The sequence below is a fragment of the Pinus tabuliformis genome, chromosome 3_1 (assembly GCF_031772625.1).
Source record: "Pinus tabuliformis cultivar Carrire ecotype Pingquan chromosome 3_1, CPIR1, whole genome shotgun sequence".
Lineage (NCBI taxonomy): Eukaryota > Viridiplantae > Streptophyta > Pinopsida > Pinales > Pinaceae > Pinus > Pinus tabuliformis.
In genome coordinates this window covers 963,691,107-963,708,294 of record NC_142301.1, presented here as the reverse complement: position 1 = coordinate 963,708,294, position 17,188 = coordinate 963,691,107, and the positions used below count along the sequence as shown (strand labels likewise).

At 33.6% G+C, this 17,188-nt stretch overlaps 1 protein-coding gene across 1 annotated transcript; it reads right to left on the bottom strand.

Moving 5' to 3' along the window:
- Window positions 1-15,899: 15,899 nt before the first annotated feature.
- LOC149191008 (luminal-binding protein-like) lies at window positions 15,900-16,449 on the bottom strand. The gene is made up of 2 exons (XM_089410637.1): window positions 16,304-16,449; window positions 15,900-16,213 (listed from the first exon to the last, which is right to left on the bottom strand). Exons 1-2 carry the CDS (start codon window positions 16,380-16,382, stop codon window positions 15,900-15,902), a joined length of 393 nt encoding a protein of 130 aa, XP_089266763.1. The 5' UTR covers window positions 16,383-16,449.
- Between the last annotated feature and the right edge of the window lie 739 nt (window positions 16,450-17,188).

Sequence of the window (17,188 nt, the reverse complement as noted above, 5' to 3'; positions counted from 1 at the left end):
CCTTCAAGGGAATTTAAAATGAAGGATATGGATCTCATCCACTACTTCCTCAGGTTTAAAGTATGGCAAGGAGATGGGGAACTATTTGTGTCTTAAGGAAAGTATGTAAATGAGATATTACAAATATTCTACATGGAGAGCTGTAAACCTATGGAGACACCTCTAGCGACAAACTCAAGGAAGGAGGATGCCACTTTAGCTGAGGAAGTGGATGCTAGCCTTTATTGATAGCTAGTTGGTTCACTAATGTATCTTGTAAAAACACAGCTAGCCTTTATCGACAGCTAGTTGGTTCACTAATATGTGCTATGCAATCAACTAGCTGAGCCAAGCTATGGTTAGGCCAACAAGATTATTTTCAAAGGAAACTAAGTATGTTTTACAGTACCTCAGAGGCACTACCCATTTTGGACTATGGTACATATAGACAAAGGGAGTGAAGTTGTGTGGCCTCGCAGATGCAGATTAGGTGAGCTGTCCAACAGACCGAAACAATACATCAGGTAGATTTTTTAGTGTTGGGTCTGCAGTTGTTTCCTAGTATAACATGAAGAAAAGATTTGTGGAACCCAACTCGGTAGAAGAGGAATACATGGTTGGAAGTCAAGCAACATGTGAGGTGATTTGGATGAGAAAGATACTTGTTAGAATGTTTGGTCAGATGATGGGTCCAACTGTGCTTTACTGTGATAATCATAGCTACATCAAGCTCTATGAGAGTCATGTACTTCACGATCAATCCAAGCATATAGATATCTGGTATCACCATTTACATGATTGTGTGGAGAGGAGAATAATGTTGCTATCTACATTCTAATAGAGGAACAAGATGCTCACATTTTGACAAATGCTTTGTCAAGAAGGAAGTTTCGAGTTCCATAGGTGTAGGATAAGGGTGGGTTATAATCCCTTTCTTACCGATAGGGAGTGTTAAAAAATTCAGCAAGAAATTCTCAATTTGATTTTTCCTTGATCAAATTGAGAAAATTTGAATTTCCACACCAACACAACTTGGATGTACTTAACTTGTGTGACATGGATTATGTCACCCAGTTTACTTGGTTAATTCAAGTTGGAGGAGTCAGAGTTCAGTGAAGCATGTGTGATTTCTAATTTGTAGCAATGAAGGTCAGTTATCACAAGTTTTTTCAGTTAAAATAGTCCCGATCGTTGGAGGAACTAGTTGAAGGTTAGTTGTGTAGTGGGACTTTAGACAAAGTCAGTGATCATCCAGTTAACTAATCAATCAACCAAAAATAGCTAGTGCATGAAGGTAATTCATGTTCCCTAGTTGTGGTGGAGCTTTCCAGGCAATGTAATGTCAATTTTAGACTAGCCTTGAGTGTACAAGTGTTGCATGCAGTTAGATGATCAACCTTTGGAATTGCAAAATCCATTTTGGAGAATTTCCTAAATAATAGGTGCATAATTTATCAAGTAATTGCACAAGGAAAAAGGGGTTCAAGGAGAGGCTGAAATTGACTGAGTCTAGGCTAGAGCTTCTCAGTGAGTAGAGAGATAGGTTATTCACTTGTAGGTTGTGCTTTGTTGAGCAAAGAAGTTGTAATACATCTATATTCATCAGATTAATGCAAGGAGGCATTGGGGTTTTTAGCATATTTATTTCGGCAGGAAAAATACTATGTGCATGTATGTTATTTCTCATTGCATGTTTTTTATTGATGTTCTAAATTTTGAATTGAATTCAGGAGAGTAGCAAAGTAGGTTTGTGTCTTGTGATTTTGATTAGAACTTCATGAGAAGTTGCAAATATACATCATAATTTATACGCAGTGGAAAGAACTATGTATTTTTCAAAGTTAGGATGAAAAACTATATTCAATCACTTGGAGTGATTGTATAGATATTGTGGAAGAACAATATCAAATGCCTCCAGTGGTGATTATGAGATATCAGAAGATGCAGTTCACATACAATGCTAAATACATGAATTCCCTACTTGTTGGACTACATGAATTAGAACTTGTCAAAGTAATGGATTTTACATCTTCCAAAGATATTTGGGACAATATGAGCAGCATCTATGAAGATGACTGGAAGGAAAAGGAAGCTAAACTTCAAGGTTTGAGAATGTACCTCGAGTCTCCGAAAATGCCTTATGATGAAGATATTTCAAATTATTTCTTAAGAGTTAATAAGGTTGTGAACACCATAAGAGGCCTTGATGAGAAATTATAAGAATCTATAGTATTTCAAAAGGGGTTGATATCTCTTTTTGAGAAATTTAATCCCAATTTTTCATCCATTGAAGAGATGACCAGTCTAATCACTCTCACTCTATATTACCTACTTGCTACACTCACTGCTTATGAGATGAGAGTATCTAATGACAAGCCTATAACAAAAGAGTCAGCCTTCAAAGAAGATAAGAAGCCCAAGGAAGAGCATGATGATTCATGTTGTGAATCAGATGAAGAAGAAGCCCAGTTTGTGAGGAAGCTCAAGAAAGGCTCATGCAAATATAAAGGTAAGTTACCTTTTAAGGGTGGAAATTGTGACAAATTTGGTCACTATGCTTCAAAATGTCATGAGAAGAAGAAGAGGGACTATGATCCTAGAGAAAAGTTCAGGAATTTAAAAAAATATAGGAAGAAGGCTAAGAAGAAGAGCTTATATACTCACGAATCGAACTCCTATGAAAGTGAGGTAGTGAATCCTTAGACGAGGACAAAGATGATGAATGTCTAAAAGAATTCACGCTTATGGCTATAAACAATATGCAAGTTGAATCCATTAAATCAAATGAAGATGGGGAAAAATGTTCCCTAGAAGGAGACTTGGTAAGTTCACTTGAACAATTTAAAGGCTGAGAAAGAAAAATAAATCCTAGAAGGATTCACTAAACAAGGAAAAGGCTAAAGTTGTGTAACCATTGCTCCTACAAATTAAATAAGCTAATAATATTCAAGAACATTTAAAATCAATATTTGATTGAGAAGAATCAAGCTTGTGAAAGGCTAGAAAGTGAAAATATTTTGTTGAGAAAATAATTGGAGAAGGAAAAAACCCAACTGATCTTTAATCAAAAGTTTGGAAAATGGCTGTAAATTTAAATGAGCTTTTGGAAGCATAGAGAATCTCCCAAGATCAAAGTGGTCTAGGATTTGATGTTGAATCTAGCAAAACAACATAAATAAAGGGTAAAAAGCCAAACAGTTTTGTAGTTGTTGCAAAATAAGGGATTACTGAAGAGCAAAAAAATAGTAAGCAACCCAATAACTAGTTAAAGAATTATCAACAAAAACATATTAAAGGGAAAAAATCTGCATAGCAAAAGAATAGTGTTGGACAGGAAAATAAAAAAATAGAAATCAACCCACTCAATTATTAGAAGACATTTTTCTAGGTATGCTTATATTTTTATAGGTTATTATTTTACCTACACTAATTTCAGAGTGAATTTATCCTATAGGCAGCTAAAAGAAAGAAGAAGAAATCAATAGATTGGATAAAGGAATAATATACCAAAGTACAACAATTCTTCCATTCCTTTGAACAATCTGATTTAATGTTTTAAATGTCAAATTTTTTGGGATAGCGAAGGTGATTGGAGACATAACGATAAGACGCATGGACCATTTATTGAGAAAATTAGTTAAAAACCAAAGGTATTGAAAGAAAAGGAAATTAAAAAGAATTGTGATATTCTTTAAATGTTCAGAATGAAGGAAGTCACAGGTATGTGGATAGTTGTTGTTCCGGGCACATGTTAGGAGACAGAAGAATTTTTTTGACATGGAAACCTGTTGAAAATGATATTGTAAATTTCGGTAACAATTCACCTGGTAAGATCATTTGTAAAGGAGTTGTCAGACTATCAAATGACATAGGTAAAACCAAAAATGTTTAATATGATGATGAGCTAAAGCACAATATTCTTAGCATGTCTCAGATGTGTGATCAAAGATATGACGTGATTTTTAAGGCTAAAAATTATTAAATAAATTAAATAGGCATAGGTGAAATAGTGCTTGAATATATGAGGACATACATTAATGTTTATGTTCTAAAAGATTAAACGAGGAGGTATTTCTTACAAAATAATGTTGAGTTTTGGTTGTGGCATAAAAGACTTGGAAATATGAATTTTGATCAGATAGGAAAATTGAGAAAGAAGACTATTGTCAAGGACTTACTGAGGATGTTTCAACCAAAGAATGTCATTGTCAAATATTATCAATTGGGTAAGGAGACTTGAGTACTATTCTAGTCTAAGGAGATATCAGCATCCAAGACACCTCAACTAGTAGACATGGACTTGAGTGGACCATCAAGAACACAATCACCCATATGTAAATTGTATTTCACACCTATAATTAATGAGTTCAGTAGGATGATGTGGGTTGTATTTATTAGAGAAAAATATGAAGATTTTGCGAAGATCAAATATTTCAAAGCTATGGATGAAAATGAAACTGATTATAAAATCAAGAGGATAAGATATAATAATGCAGGAAAATTTAGTTGAAAGGGTTTTATGACTTTTGCATAAAAACATGGCATCAAAAGGTAGTTCATAATAGTAGAAACTCCACATCAGAATGGTGTAGCAGAGAGAGAAAATAATTGTGTACAACATGTAGATAGAGCTATAATGGATGAAAGGAAAGTTCAACAGAGACTTTTGCTTGAAGCCATTCACACAGTAGCGGTGATACTCAACAAAGCTCATTTTTATGCCAAACCGTGACAAAACTCCATATGAGCTTTGGTATGGAAAAACTGCAATACTCAAGCATTTAAAAGTTTTTTGAAGTAATTGTTACATCAAGGGGAATGAATATAATCTTGGTAACTTTGATGCAAGGGCTAGTGAAGTTATTTTTCTTGGATATTATCAAAGCACCAAAGGTTACAAAAGTTATAATAAGAACATCTGTAACATGACACTCGGTCAAAAGAGTTTGTCACAGTGATATTGGCAGAAAATTTTATCACTTTCATAACAACTTTAATTTTGGCATCTAAGTCTTGATACATTTACATAGTTTATTTGATTACCCAACATTGCTTTGTGTGAAGCTGTGTATATTGCCTTCATTAATATAATGTTTGTAGATAACATTTGTTGGTTTGAAGCAAGCTTCTCGAGCCTAGTATGTTTGCATTAGTAGTTACCTATTGAAGCCTGAAAGATGTACCGATACAAACCTCTACTTCAAAGTGGTCTAATGTATGCCTTTGATTTTGGTTTTATATAATTATGATATATTCTTAACAGTTAATGAACCTCTGATGATAAAAGTAAGAGGGAGTTGAAATTTGAAGTTCAAAATGAAGAATTATGGCATGATGAATTATTGGCTAAAGTTTGGAAAATAAAATATATATCGTGAAGCTATTGAAGAGTTTTTACAAAGTGGAAATGCAAATCCATGGACACTCTGATTGAATTTGAAAAGGTTATGAAGAGATATTTTTGAACTTGACTTGAAAAATTATAATTGATTGAAGCGTTGATGTTTCATGTGAACACCCATTCGTATACACATATGTTTGGAATAAAATCTGATTCAATCCATATTTGAGCCACTTCATATGCATTGGGTTGCCGCGAAGCTCAATTTGAGATATTTTCATGGGATGATCAATTTTTCATCTATGATATTGTTCCTGTCATATGTGACTACATTGATCAATTGATGTTTTTTGGGATTTTTATTGATGAGATGAGTACAACTAGGTGCTTCCTTAGTATGAGATCTACCATGATATTTTGGATGGAAAGTATGTAACTTTAAGCATGATCGAGGTTGAGTATGATGTTGCTAACACAACTAGCTATGGGGAAGGTTGAATAAACTCTTTGGAAAGATATTTTGAACAGGTTATGGATGTGCCAATAATACATTGTGATAATAAATAGTGAGACCCAATTGATAGAGAATCCCATATATAGCTGGACTTGAGATACCTTCATATATTGAGACAATGTTCTTGTATGAGACAAGCTTAGGCTTGTGGTTATTTCCTCTATGAAAGGGAGCATGAATAAGGTATCCTATATATATATATATATATATATATATATGTAGATATATTATTTGTTGTGTTGCATGAACAAGAGACTACTACTATTGAGACATTATGATTGAATTCTTCATTGAGTTATTTATGCCAATACGAGATATGAGAAAAATGACATGTTTCTTATCTACTAAGAGTAGGCCTAATCAAGGACACTAAGCTATCTCTTCCTCACTATCTGAGCTTCTAGCATGAGGAATTAGGATGGAGGGCTCCTCGGGTTGAGGGATCACTAGAAAATAGGATATCACCCTTATGTTTTACCCATAGGGTTGGATATGGTTCTCCCCTATCATGGTAATATGTAGATCATACCCCAGTTGGCATCATACCTGCAAGTTGTGGTTCTTGGGATTACCACTCTCCGTCTGGAAAATAGGTCCAAAGAGTGCTTGGGGATATGTGATCGTTACTTTTGCTAAGTATGGTATCTCACCCAAGATGATTATGATGCAGATGTTCTACCACATGACTTTTGAATGCCATTTTTTTGATTTAGGAATATTAGTAGGCAATATGATGGGTGTGATTCTTATCTCATATAGAAAGTGTTATCTAGCCCATTGATTACATCATGGCATGGTTGTGATCTTTGCTTGGTAAGTGGTATCTCTCCTATTGCTAGACAAGGGGTGATAATGTCTCAAAGGAACTTCCCCATTCTCATGGAAATGAGGTGAGAGTTTCCAATAGGACCTTCCTTATTGTTATTAGTTTCTAGGTTGAGATGTGCTCTTTGATGTGGTTCCAGGTTGAGCAAGGCTCCCTCATGATAAGCTCTCTAATGGTTCCTAGGTGGTAGCATTGGGTTCCCAACTGGCAATGATTTCGAGTAGTAGAAATGGCTCCCCAATGAATAAAGGGTGGTAACCTAGGCTCCCATCCAATATAAAATTATTCTTCTTTTAGATTCGAGAATGTTCAACATCTGAGAAAAGAAAATGAATATATTAGCAGAGATGAGTAGTGATAATATTTGATGACAATATACTTGAGATAGGATGTGATTTGATGATAGGATACTTATGATGATTACATGATGTTGTTGGAATTTCTCCCTAGATGAGAGGGAGTGTTAATTTGGTAGTTCACTAACAAATTTCAACCATGGGAAGAGATTTCTCTTTTCGATAGGACCAATTTTGACTATTGGAGTACTCAATTTGGACAAGGGAAAGTGTACTTTTGAATTAAAGCCCACATGTGCACAAAAGGAAAGGTCGACCCAAAAGATAAATTGGACACCCATGGATGGATATAAATACAAGTCAAGTGACCCTAATTTGGACATCATTACATGATTATCATTCTTCTTCTATCTCTGGTTTCACTCACATAGGTATGTGATAGTTTGTTGAAGTTTATTCGCACATATACGAGATTGCAGGGTCTAAAGCTCATACATGTTTTAGGATTTTAGTTTCCAACCACAAGCTTGACATAGGTAATTTTTAGTTATAACTACAGGCACATAGTCTCATGCATGTGGTTGGAGGGCTTTAGTTGAACGTACATAAATCTCTACATGTGGTTGGGAGCTAGGGTTTGGTTGTATTACTTGACTGAAAATTTCATCCATTGACTATAGAGTTCGACAATTGACTACATAAAATAATAGTTTATTGCAAGCTTCTGAATGAGGGCTTTTATTATTAACATTGTTGGGATCATCTCACGAATGTTTTTTAGCTTATTTTGCTGGATAAGATTATGTTTGAATATATGGATCATTTTACTCTCTATTGCTAAATCATCCAATGAAAATATAGTAAGAAGAATAATTTGAAAGGGTTTTCTCCATAGTGGGTTTTTCCCCGTCTCATTCCAATTATAGTGTCTCCATGTGTGAATGCTTTTATTTTATTGTTCCTTTGTGTCTCGTTGCATTGATGATGATATTGTTATTTCTATATAATTGCATATGTTGCTGAATAATGTTGTAAATTTAAAAAATGATATGATGTCATGGGGTGCATTTAATATGCAAATGAAGAAATGTAATTATCTAAAGAAAAAAAAATATAGCCCTATGAAAATTTAACATTAAGAGGGAGAGAAGACCTTAAATAAAGTGAATTTTGACTCAACAAGGGTTCAATATTTTTTTGGAATTCACTTTTCCTTCTAGGCTAGCACAGTTTGACCTGACAGCGGGGGCTTGTTCATTTGGAATGCACTTTTCACTAAGGGAAGCCATAGGAAGGAAGCCACTTTTCCTAGGAGGGTTTTGACTACCCTAGGAGGATTTGTGCTTCCTTTAATTAGATGATTTTCCTCTGAAAGAGGATGGAATAGGTCTGCATTGTTAGCTAGGAGTGCTCTATGTGCCATACAAGACAAAGGTGATAAAAAATAATTGTAGTGAGTCAGTGTAAGAAAGAAGGGTTAGGCAGTTTCCCTTGGAAGGTTCATAATGTGCAGTAACTTGAGATGATCTTGAGGATGACTTAGTGCACAAATATTAGTAGGAAAGGTTTCTTCATTGACACTCATAAATTACACTGAGAAGCATGACCAATAACAGTTTTATAAATTGTTACGTGTGGGACTGATAGAGTGAGAGAGAGGAATGTATCCTAAAAAGACTAAAAAATGGATCACACATGTAAATTATATAAATACAAGCCATATGAATACACATGCCTCATGAATATCAATCACTCCTTAAATGAAAACAAAGAGGAACATATTTCTATGTGTGATAGTTTAAACGACACATTACGACAATTAGAATACAAGTTGGGACAAATGTCTCAACTCTAAACTAAACGTGTGCTAAGATGCATGAATTTGTATGTAAGAGAATTTAATGTAGAGAAGTGTTCCAAAACTAACCATAGTGATGTCCAAAGGCATGACACATACAAAGTGAAAATACTTAAAAGTGACACGTACAACCTTAAGAAAACATACAAACAAATTGTAGAATGTGATCAAACTTGAAAGAGACACATGCCAAAGATAAGATAACATGAAAACACCACTTATTAAAGTGAAATAAAGTCAAAATGACAATCGCAAATGTGAAAGAAACACTTGTGAAATTGAAAGTGTGTAAAAGATGACAATTGAGAAAACCAACCAAAATAGAAGTACAAACACGATGAAAGTAAGGGAGGTTGTGAATGGAAATTCACACTAACTGTAAACATGAGATGAACATCACACAAGAACTATCTCAATGGATGGTGCTATAATTGTTTAAGATTGTGTAAAGAAATAGCACTCATGAGTTTAACCAAGATTTTGCATGTGTGATTGACAATTAGAGCCTGAGAATAATACTTAAACATATTGTAAAACATCAATCAACTAGGAAGTGATTATGGGACGACAGATCGTAAGATCCTTACTAGGCTTCAAAATTCGAGTGTAGGCAAAATTTTGGAGGGTGTTGATCGCTGCGTCAACACTTGGTGACACACTGGTAGAACTTTGACTTCTCTGTTTAGGTTTAATTCTCTAAGTGAAATGTCTCAATCCTTTAGGAAGTATTGATTCACCATACATATTATCCTAGTTTTACTACTTATCCCAGTTACAGATGTAGTGTCCTATATTCTTTTCTGAGTTTGAAACACATCAATATAAGACTAGTCTTGCCTCAAATGTTTTGATAGGGAGGAAGCATAATAAGTATATTGAGATTTTTAAGCACATTCCCCGAAAGTACTTTTCAAGATATTCACACTCATATATCGATATTTTTAAGCACATTCCCCGGAAAGATTTTTAAGACTTTTCAAGGAAGAGACTTGAGTCAAAAAGTGCATTGGGAAAAGGGGAGTATGGAGGCTTCAAGATTCAGAGTACACTATGCACTAAAAGGGAGAAAATACCATAAGGGAATAACAGTTTGACTCATCAATGGGTCACTATTGATTTGGAATGCACTTTTCCTTCTAGGCTAGTGCAATTTGACCCAACAATGTGGGCTTTTTCATGAGGAATTCTCTTTTTAGTAAGGGAAGTGTAAGAAAGTTTTGACTACACTGGGAGGATATGAGGGTCTTTGCATTGCATGTTTTTCCTATGAAAGTGGATGGAGTAGGTCCACATTGTTAGATATGAGTTCTCTATGTTCCATGCAAGACAAAGGTGATCAAAACTCAATGTAGTGAATCAGTATAAGTAAGAAGGGTTAGGTGGCTGCCTTTGGAAGGTTCATAATGTGCAGTAACTTGATATGATATTGAGGAGGAATTAGTGCATAAAAATTAGTCAGAAAGGTTACATCATTGAGGCTCTTGAGTAGGTTAATCTCATCGCTTGGATATAGGGCTAATTCCTTCATAACTTACACTAAGAAGGAGGACCAATAAGAGTTCTGAAAATCACTATGTGTTGGACCAACATAGTAAGAGAGTGAAATGCATCCTAACAAGACTCAAAAATGGATCACAAAAATAAATTCCATAAATACAAGTCATGATAATACACAAGACTCATGAGTATCAATCACACCTTGTAACGACAACAAATCGACACCTATTTCTACATGCAAAAATTAAAATAGAACATTAGGCCATGTAGAATATAAGTTGCGATAAATTTATCGAGTGCGACCTAAAAGTGTGCTAAGTTGTAGGAATGTGTATAGAACATATTATAATGATATATAATAGCTTTTAATGTAGAGAAGTCCACCTAAACTAAATCTAGTGGTGTGTAAAGGTTTGACACATACAAGGGTGAATATTTAGAAGCAACACTTGTGACCTTAAGAAAAGGTACAAGAAACACTTGAAAAATGTGAATGAACTTGAAAGTGACACATGTCATAGTGAAGATAACATGAAAACACCGCTTATTAAAGTGAAAGAAATTCAAAATGACAACCGAGAATGTGAAAACAACACTCGTGAAATCAAAAGTGAGTAAGATGACAATTTAGAAAAATCACCAAAATAAAAGTACAAACGCAAACAGAGTGATAGGTGTTATCAAAAAAAGTTCACACTCACTATTGACATGAACTGAACATTGCAGAGACATTTTCTTTATGGACAGAACTATGTTTGTTGAATATTGTACAAATAAAGTATGCTCATGAGTTCAAATACGACTGTGCGTGTGTGACCAAGTGATTTTGACAAGTAGAACCTAAGGAGAAGTCTTAAACATATCACAAAACATAAATCCATCATGAACACATTATTGAACAGCAGATTGTAGGATCCTTAGTAGGATAAAAATTTCAAGTGTAGGAAACATTTTGGAGGGTGTTAATCATAGTGTCAACAACTGGAAAGATGGGAATCACTACAAATAATGAGGGAAAACTCTAGGGCCTAGAACAAGGTGTACTAGTGGCCTTCAAATATGATTCACATCGACTCCTCATTGAGGGAAGTTCAATGCTTATCATAAATATGTTCAAGAGACTACAATATAGCACACCAAACAAGATTTAAGGGATTTAGAGAATTGACTAAGACATCATAAAAGTTGCATCACTTCATCAGATTCATGCTCCATCACTCTCTCATGTGTATCATTATATAAATAAGTTAGTGGATCACCTCTAAAATCATTGTTTTGACTTAGATCGCTCTCCATTTGAGACTCACTTGTCCCATCCTACCCATGATCAGCTGAGAAGCTCATTCATGGCGCTGGCACTCTAGGACTTATCCTCCACAATGGGTGATTATTCATTGTGATGCTATGGTCATGATGAAACACTCTGGCAGGGAAATCCATCTAGATTCAAGTGCGCCTTCATTCCATCTCCATTACACATCATTAGATATTTAGGTGTGGTGAGCATCAAATGAATTCAGGGGTGAGTACCCCTGGTGTAAATCCCTCATGATGTAACAATATAATTACCTCATATGGCATTTCAAGTGCATGGATGTGTTCATCACCCCATGTCAACACTGGCCTCATTTAGAAATGCCTCCATTTCGAGATTATTTAGCCACCTTCGCATAGATCTTTGTTATGAAAGGTTCCATTATCTAAGTCGGTTATAGTCTCAGTGGTGGTGAATTGATAGGATGGGATATTATTGACATTTCAAAGGATAAATCTGGCATGGAGAATGGGGATGCAATTCATCTAATAATGGGTTATCTCTAGCGAAGATAATTTTTATGGATACTATGGGGCGCATCTCAAATTGCACATTTACTTCTGGTAATTTGTATTATGCCTCAGATCTCACTCACTATTTTTTATTGTCACAAAATGTGAGTTTTTTCTCTTGTTGTTAATCATGTCTAGCGACACTCCACTAACAACGGGGGAATCAGGGTCTATTTTGATAGCTCCATAATATTTCACTCCATAATGTAAACTCAAACTTATCAATCGTTTCCACCATGGCATAATATTGGATATGGTTATTGCGGGCTTCATGGAGGGGTGGTTAGCTTGTAAGAGCATTCCATGCACATTTCCAATAATATTATTTTATGCAAATGTGCTTCAGTCCTCTGCTTGTCCTGCGCGTGTAAGTAAAAACAAATGGGTATTCCAGTCCTGGGGCATTCCTTTGGCCAATGGATTTGTGGGAAGGTCATGATTGCACATTATGTGGGATCGTTGGGCTCAAAGGTAGGTTTTGGTTGCACAACTTGTTGGTGGTTCATGGTAATTTGGTACCGGGTCACATAACTCTTAGTTTTATAGTGCAAGTGTGGCATCATGTAACCTGTCTCCTCAAATACGATCCTGTATATTTCCTAGTTGGGTCATGTTTAATTAAGTTACGTCATGTGGCTTAGAAATATTCGTATATTCCTGGAAATACTCTCTATCTAGCCCATGTCTAATTTGAATTTGTGCTTCGCAAGCAATGGCCTGTATGCTAACACTCCTTTAGATAATTTTGGCATCATTTTTGTCATGTACAATGTAGCGATAAGGAAGAACTTATGTAATCTTAAGACCTAGAATTTGTATTACTGGTCTAGTTTCTCTTTGAGTAGACCAATGATACAAGGATATACTCCATGTAATGTTTTTTTGACATAAAGAAAAAAAGAGCCTTGACATAAAAAAATACCAATGTGTATAAATAAATTGAAAAAAAAATCTTGTAATTAAAACATTTCATGCCTCTCCACTATTTTATTGTTAGAATTCTAAATTTTTGTTATGTTATCTACACAATCTAAATGCCCCAAATTCATCTACTAAAAATTGCACTTTAAACAATATATACATATCTTAATCACATATAGTCAAATATATTGAAGTGGAAGTGATTTACATTTTAAAAATTAGTTAAAGAAATGATAAATAATAAATTGTAATAAAAAAAATTAAGTCCCTTTAATTCAATTTTATTATAATTTTCTTTTCATTAATAAAATTACAATATATAGTTTTGGAAAAATTATAATATATACATAATACATTTAAAAAATATTATATAAATAAATGATAAAAATAACAAATTTAAATAAAATTATAAATTTAAATCCATTCCATTATATAAATGAAAATAATAATTCATATTCTTAATTATCATATTTTAAAATTTCATCTTTAAATTCCAGTAATAAACCTATAAAAATCAATATTTGCTATATTTTTTTCTAGCTACATAAATATATATAATGCTATTAATATTACCTTAAATTTTTTTATAAAAATTTTAAAATTATAAATAACAATGTTTTAAATAAAATTAAAAATAAAAATATGTGATAGCTTCGGTTCTTTGCTTTTTAAAAGTAGGACTATTTTTAGATCATTATGATTATGATTTCAAATTAGTGGTTATAAAGGTCAAGATTGGAATTGATAAATTATCTATTTTCTAATTAAATGTTGTATTGTGAATAAATGTTTTATCTTGGAAACTATGGGAGATGGTGCAGATGAGTAATAAAGATTTTTTGTTATTCCACATAAGTCGTTAAATGGTCAAGTTCATAAAATTAATTATTAAGAAAATAGCATATGTTAAATTAATAATTAGAAAATAATATAATAAGAGAAAAAGATTATGTTTGAATAGTGGGTTGGAGAGAAAGTATAAGTTGTGTGAAAAGTAAAATAAAGCACAACGAGAAAGAAAGAAATGCCTTTTTCCAAATTAAAATAAAAATAAAAATGCTAGGTAGTTAAGGGTGGAAACCAGTAAAACAAACACGCTACTAAGGAAAAAATTGCTTGGAAGAATTATACCATTATCGCTAAGGATTATAACATTGATCGATTCCCAGATGCAAGAAGTATGAGGTCAGGGGAATTGTTCTTTGCAATTTGTTGGTGAGGAGGAATGTGCTCTCTCCATGAGTATTCTAAAGTCGCTAGTTACAGTCAAATGATTGTGATTTTATAGTTTAAATGTTAATCTAATTTCAATTGTTATTTATCATTGTGAATTATGTAGAAGAATATATATATATATATAATTATATATATATAATTGACTAATATATCTCTTTTCATTATATTATTGTGCATCTAAGAAATTATTGAGTCGAGATTCTCATTTTACAGCGAAGTATCAAAATTGAAATTTTAATATGTCGGGCCAAATAAAAATTTTTAAAAATTTAAAAAGAAAAAAATAATAAACTATACAAAATATTTAAATAATGTTGCTTCATAAAAAAAATTGCTCATAAAGAAATTAGATCTATCTCGCCTTATCGTAAATCCATATTTAAAATAGATCTATGGTGGTAATATAATATAAAACCATATTTTGACAATAAAAAAAACTCTTAATTTATCTTTAATTCTAAAAATCTAAATAATTAAATTCTTAAATTATATAAGCAAATAAAATAAGATTACCATTTATTATGAAATGTTTACCATTTATTATGAAATGCATACATGAGAGGCATAACTCCAATTTAAAACTAAATAAATAAGTTTTCCGTCAAGTGACTTCGAATGTAATTACATGGAGATTTCTCTCAGTTTCATGTAGTTGAATATGGTAAATAAATTCGAATAAAGAAACATGTAACAAATATAATGAACTTATTATATAATTATCATTAAATCTTTTTATGAGTCTAATTATGACTTTTGATTAAGGAGTAAGAAAAATATACCATGTTTTATTATACTACAGTAGATTACAGGATTTCATAATTCCAAAACAAAATATAATGAACTAATGTATGTATAGCCATTTAGTCATAAGTAATATACATATACGTATAAACATGACTTTGTATACAGAGAAGGTGCATGTAGCACCACATCATGGAGTATGGACCCTTATGGATAATTCCAATAAAGAATAACCAAGGTAGATATTGGATTATAATTATTACAAGGAAAATTATATTAAATACATTAAGTTATAGCTTTTGTTTACACATATTGATGTATGTGTAGATGCATTGACAATGCCATAGTCCTTACTATAAATCATTTTAAACTCCATAGTAATCTATGTATGTTTATACCATTGGAATCTATAAAGGAAAACAAGGTAAGTAAGATTATGATTATATTCATGAAATATATGAAGCAAAGAAGAATAAGATTAATATTTGTTTTCGAATTCATATGTTCGAAGAATAATTCCAATTTAAAACTAGCAATTGTCTCAAAAGGTACAAAGAGAGGCCGATAGGATTATTAAATTGGAATTATTGAATTTTCTAGAAGAGTTAATTGGTTTGTGGAAAACCTTGTTTTCTTGGACTGGATCATTGTGCAATTACTTTTCTTTAGATGTTTTGTTTATATCTATATTACAAGGAACACATTGAATGTCTTATTTCAGTCCTGCTATCCTTACTAATATCCTTTCCGTGCTCTTTCTTGATCAATTTGATGAAATATTCCATTATCCTTTGGTCAAAGTCCTCACCTGCATATTAGTGTACATCCCGGTAAGTTCAAAGCTCGAAAGCCAACCAAAGAAGTCAATGATAACCACTGTGCACGTATTCAAATTCGTAATGTAAAACTGCCAGACAGAGTTCAGACAGATTACCTCCAAGATGGGTATCACCATTTGTAGCCAAAACCTCAAAAACTCTGTTGTCAATAGTCAAAACGCTGACATCAAACGTGCCACCACCAAGATCAAAAACAACAATATTTTTCTCTCCACCCTTCTTGTCCAAGCCATAAGCTATCGCTGCAGTTGTGGGTTCGTTGATAATACGAGCTACATTCAAGCCAACGATAACACCAGCATCCTTCGTTGCTTGGCATTGTGCATCAGTAAAATAAGCTGCGCAAGCCCACAAGTTAACAGTCACAATGCAGTCAACAATTGGTTACCCACAACCTCATAAAAAAAAAGGTTGAAAAGAAAGCATACCAGGGACAGTCACCACAGCATCCTTTATAGTCTTGCCAAGGAATGCTTCTGCAGTCTCCTTCATCTTAGTCAAAATCATAGCACTGATTTCCTAAGGGCTAAATACCTTTGTCTCTCCATCTCGTACCTGAACTTGAATATAAGATTTCCCATCTTTGTTCACAATCTTGTATGGTACCAATTTCATATCCTTGTAAACTTCTTTGTCTTCAAACCTATATAAAACAAATGTTTTCATTTAATTATGCTCATCAAGTAAAAATTTTAAATCATTTTCTTGAAGTTTGGACAGAGCAAAAATCAAATCCTGATTTGACCCCAACCAGAATGTTGCTCGACCCCTGACTTAACATGCCAATTTCATGACTGGCACCCTTGTGGGTTCAATATCAAGGCGAGAATTGGACTTGCAATAAATATAATTGTCCAATGAATAATAGCTGTCACACACAGTGGGAGGCTTTATTGGGCTTGGGGGAGAAGGCCCAGGGTTTGGAGGGTTGGCACCCTTCTTTACAGGGTAAGATGCCTCCATTACTATACCACAAATACCTGTTGAAGCTTCTTCAAGGTTCCTCTGCAGTCTAATGAATCCCTCCTCTCCCCAGCTCTTTCCCCAAGAATTCTTAACAATCCAGTAGTCTGTGCCCGACTCTGACCCATAGCCCACCAGAGTCACGCTGTGGTCTAGCTGGGTTCCGCAGGCGCTAGTGAACACACCCTGGAGGTAGATTCCATGGAAAATTAATCAATTGGTAAAATCGCATGGAAAAAGCATTAATCGCGGAAAGATAAGCTTAGCCAACGAAATTTACAGCATTTCAGGTGGTAAATTCCATGGGAAATAATTAATTGTTAAAGTCACATGGAAAAAAAAATAGGCAA

What these genes read in the sequence shown, in the direction of transcription:
- LOC149191008 (XM_089410637.1), bottom strand. Translation starts at nt 16,382, where the DNA reads ATGATTTTGACTAAGATGAAGGAGACTGCAGAAGCATTCCTTGGCAAG. An exon ending in TGCTGTGGTGACTGTCCCTG is followed by an intron (nt 16,214 to 16,303) that starts GTATGCTTTCTT and finishes GGGCTTGCGCAG; the next exon opens with CTTATTTTACTGATGCACAA.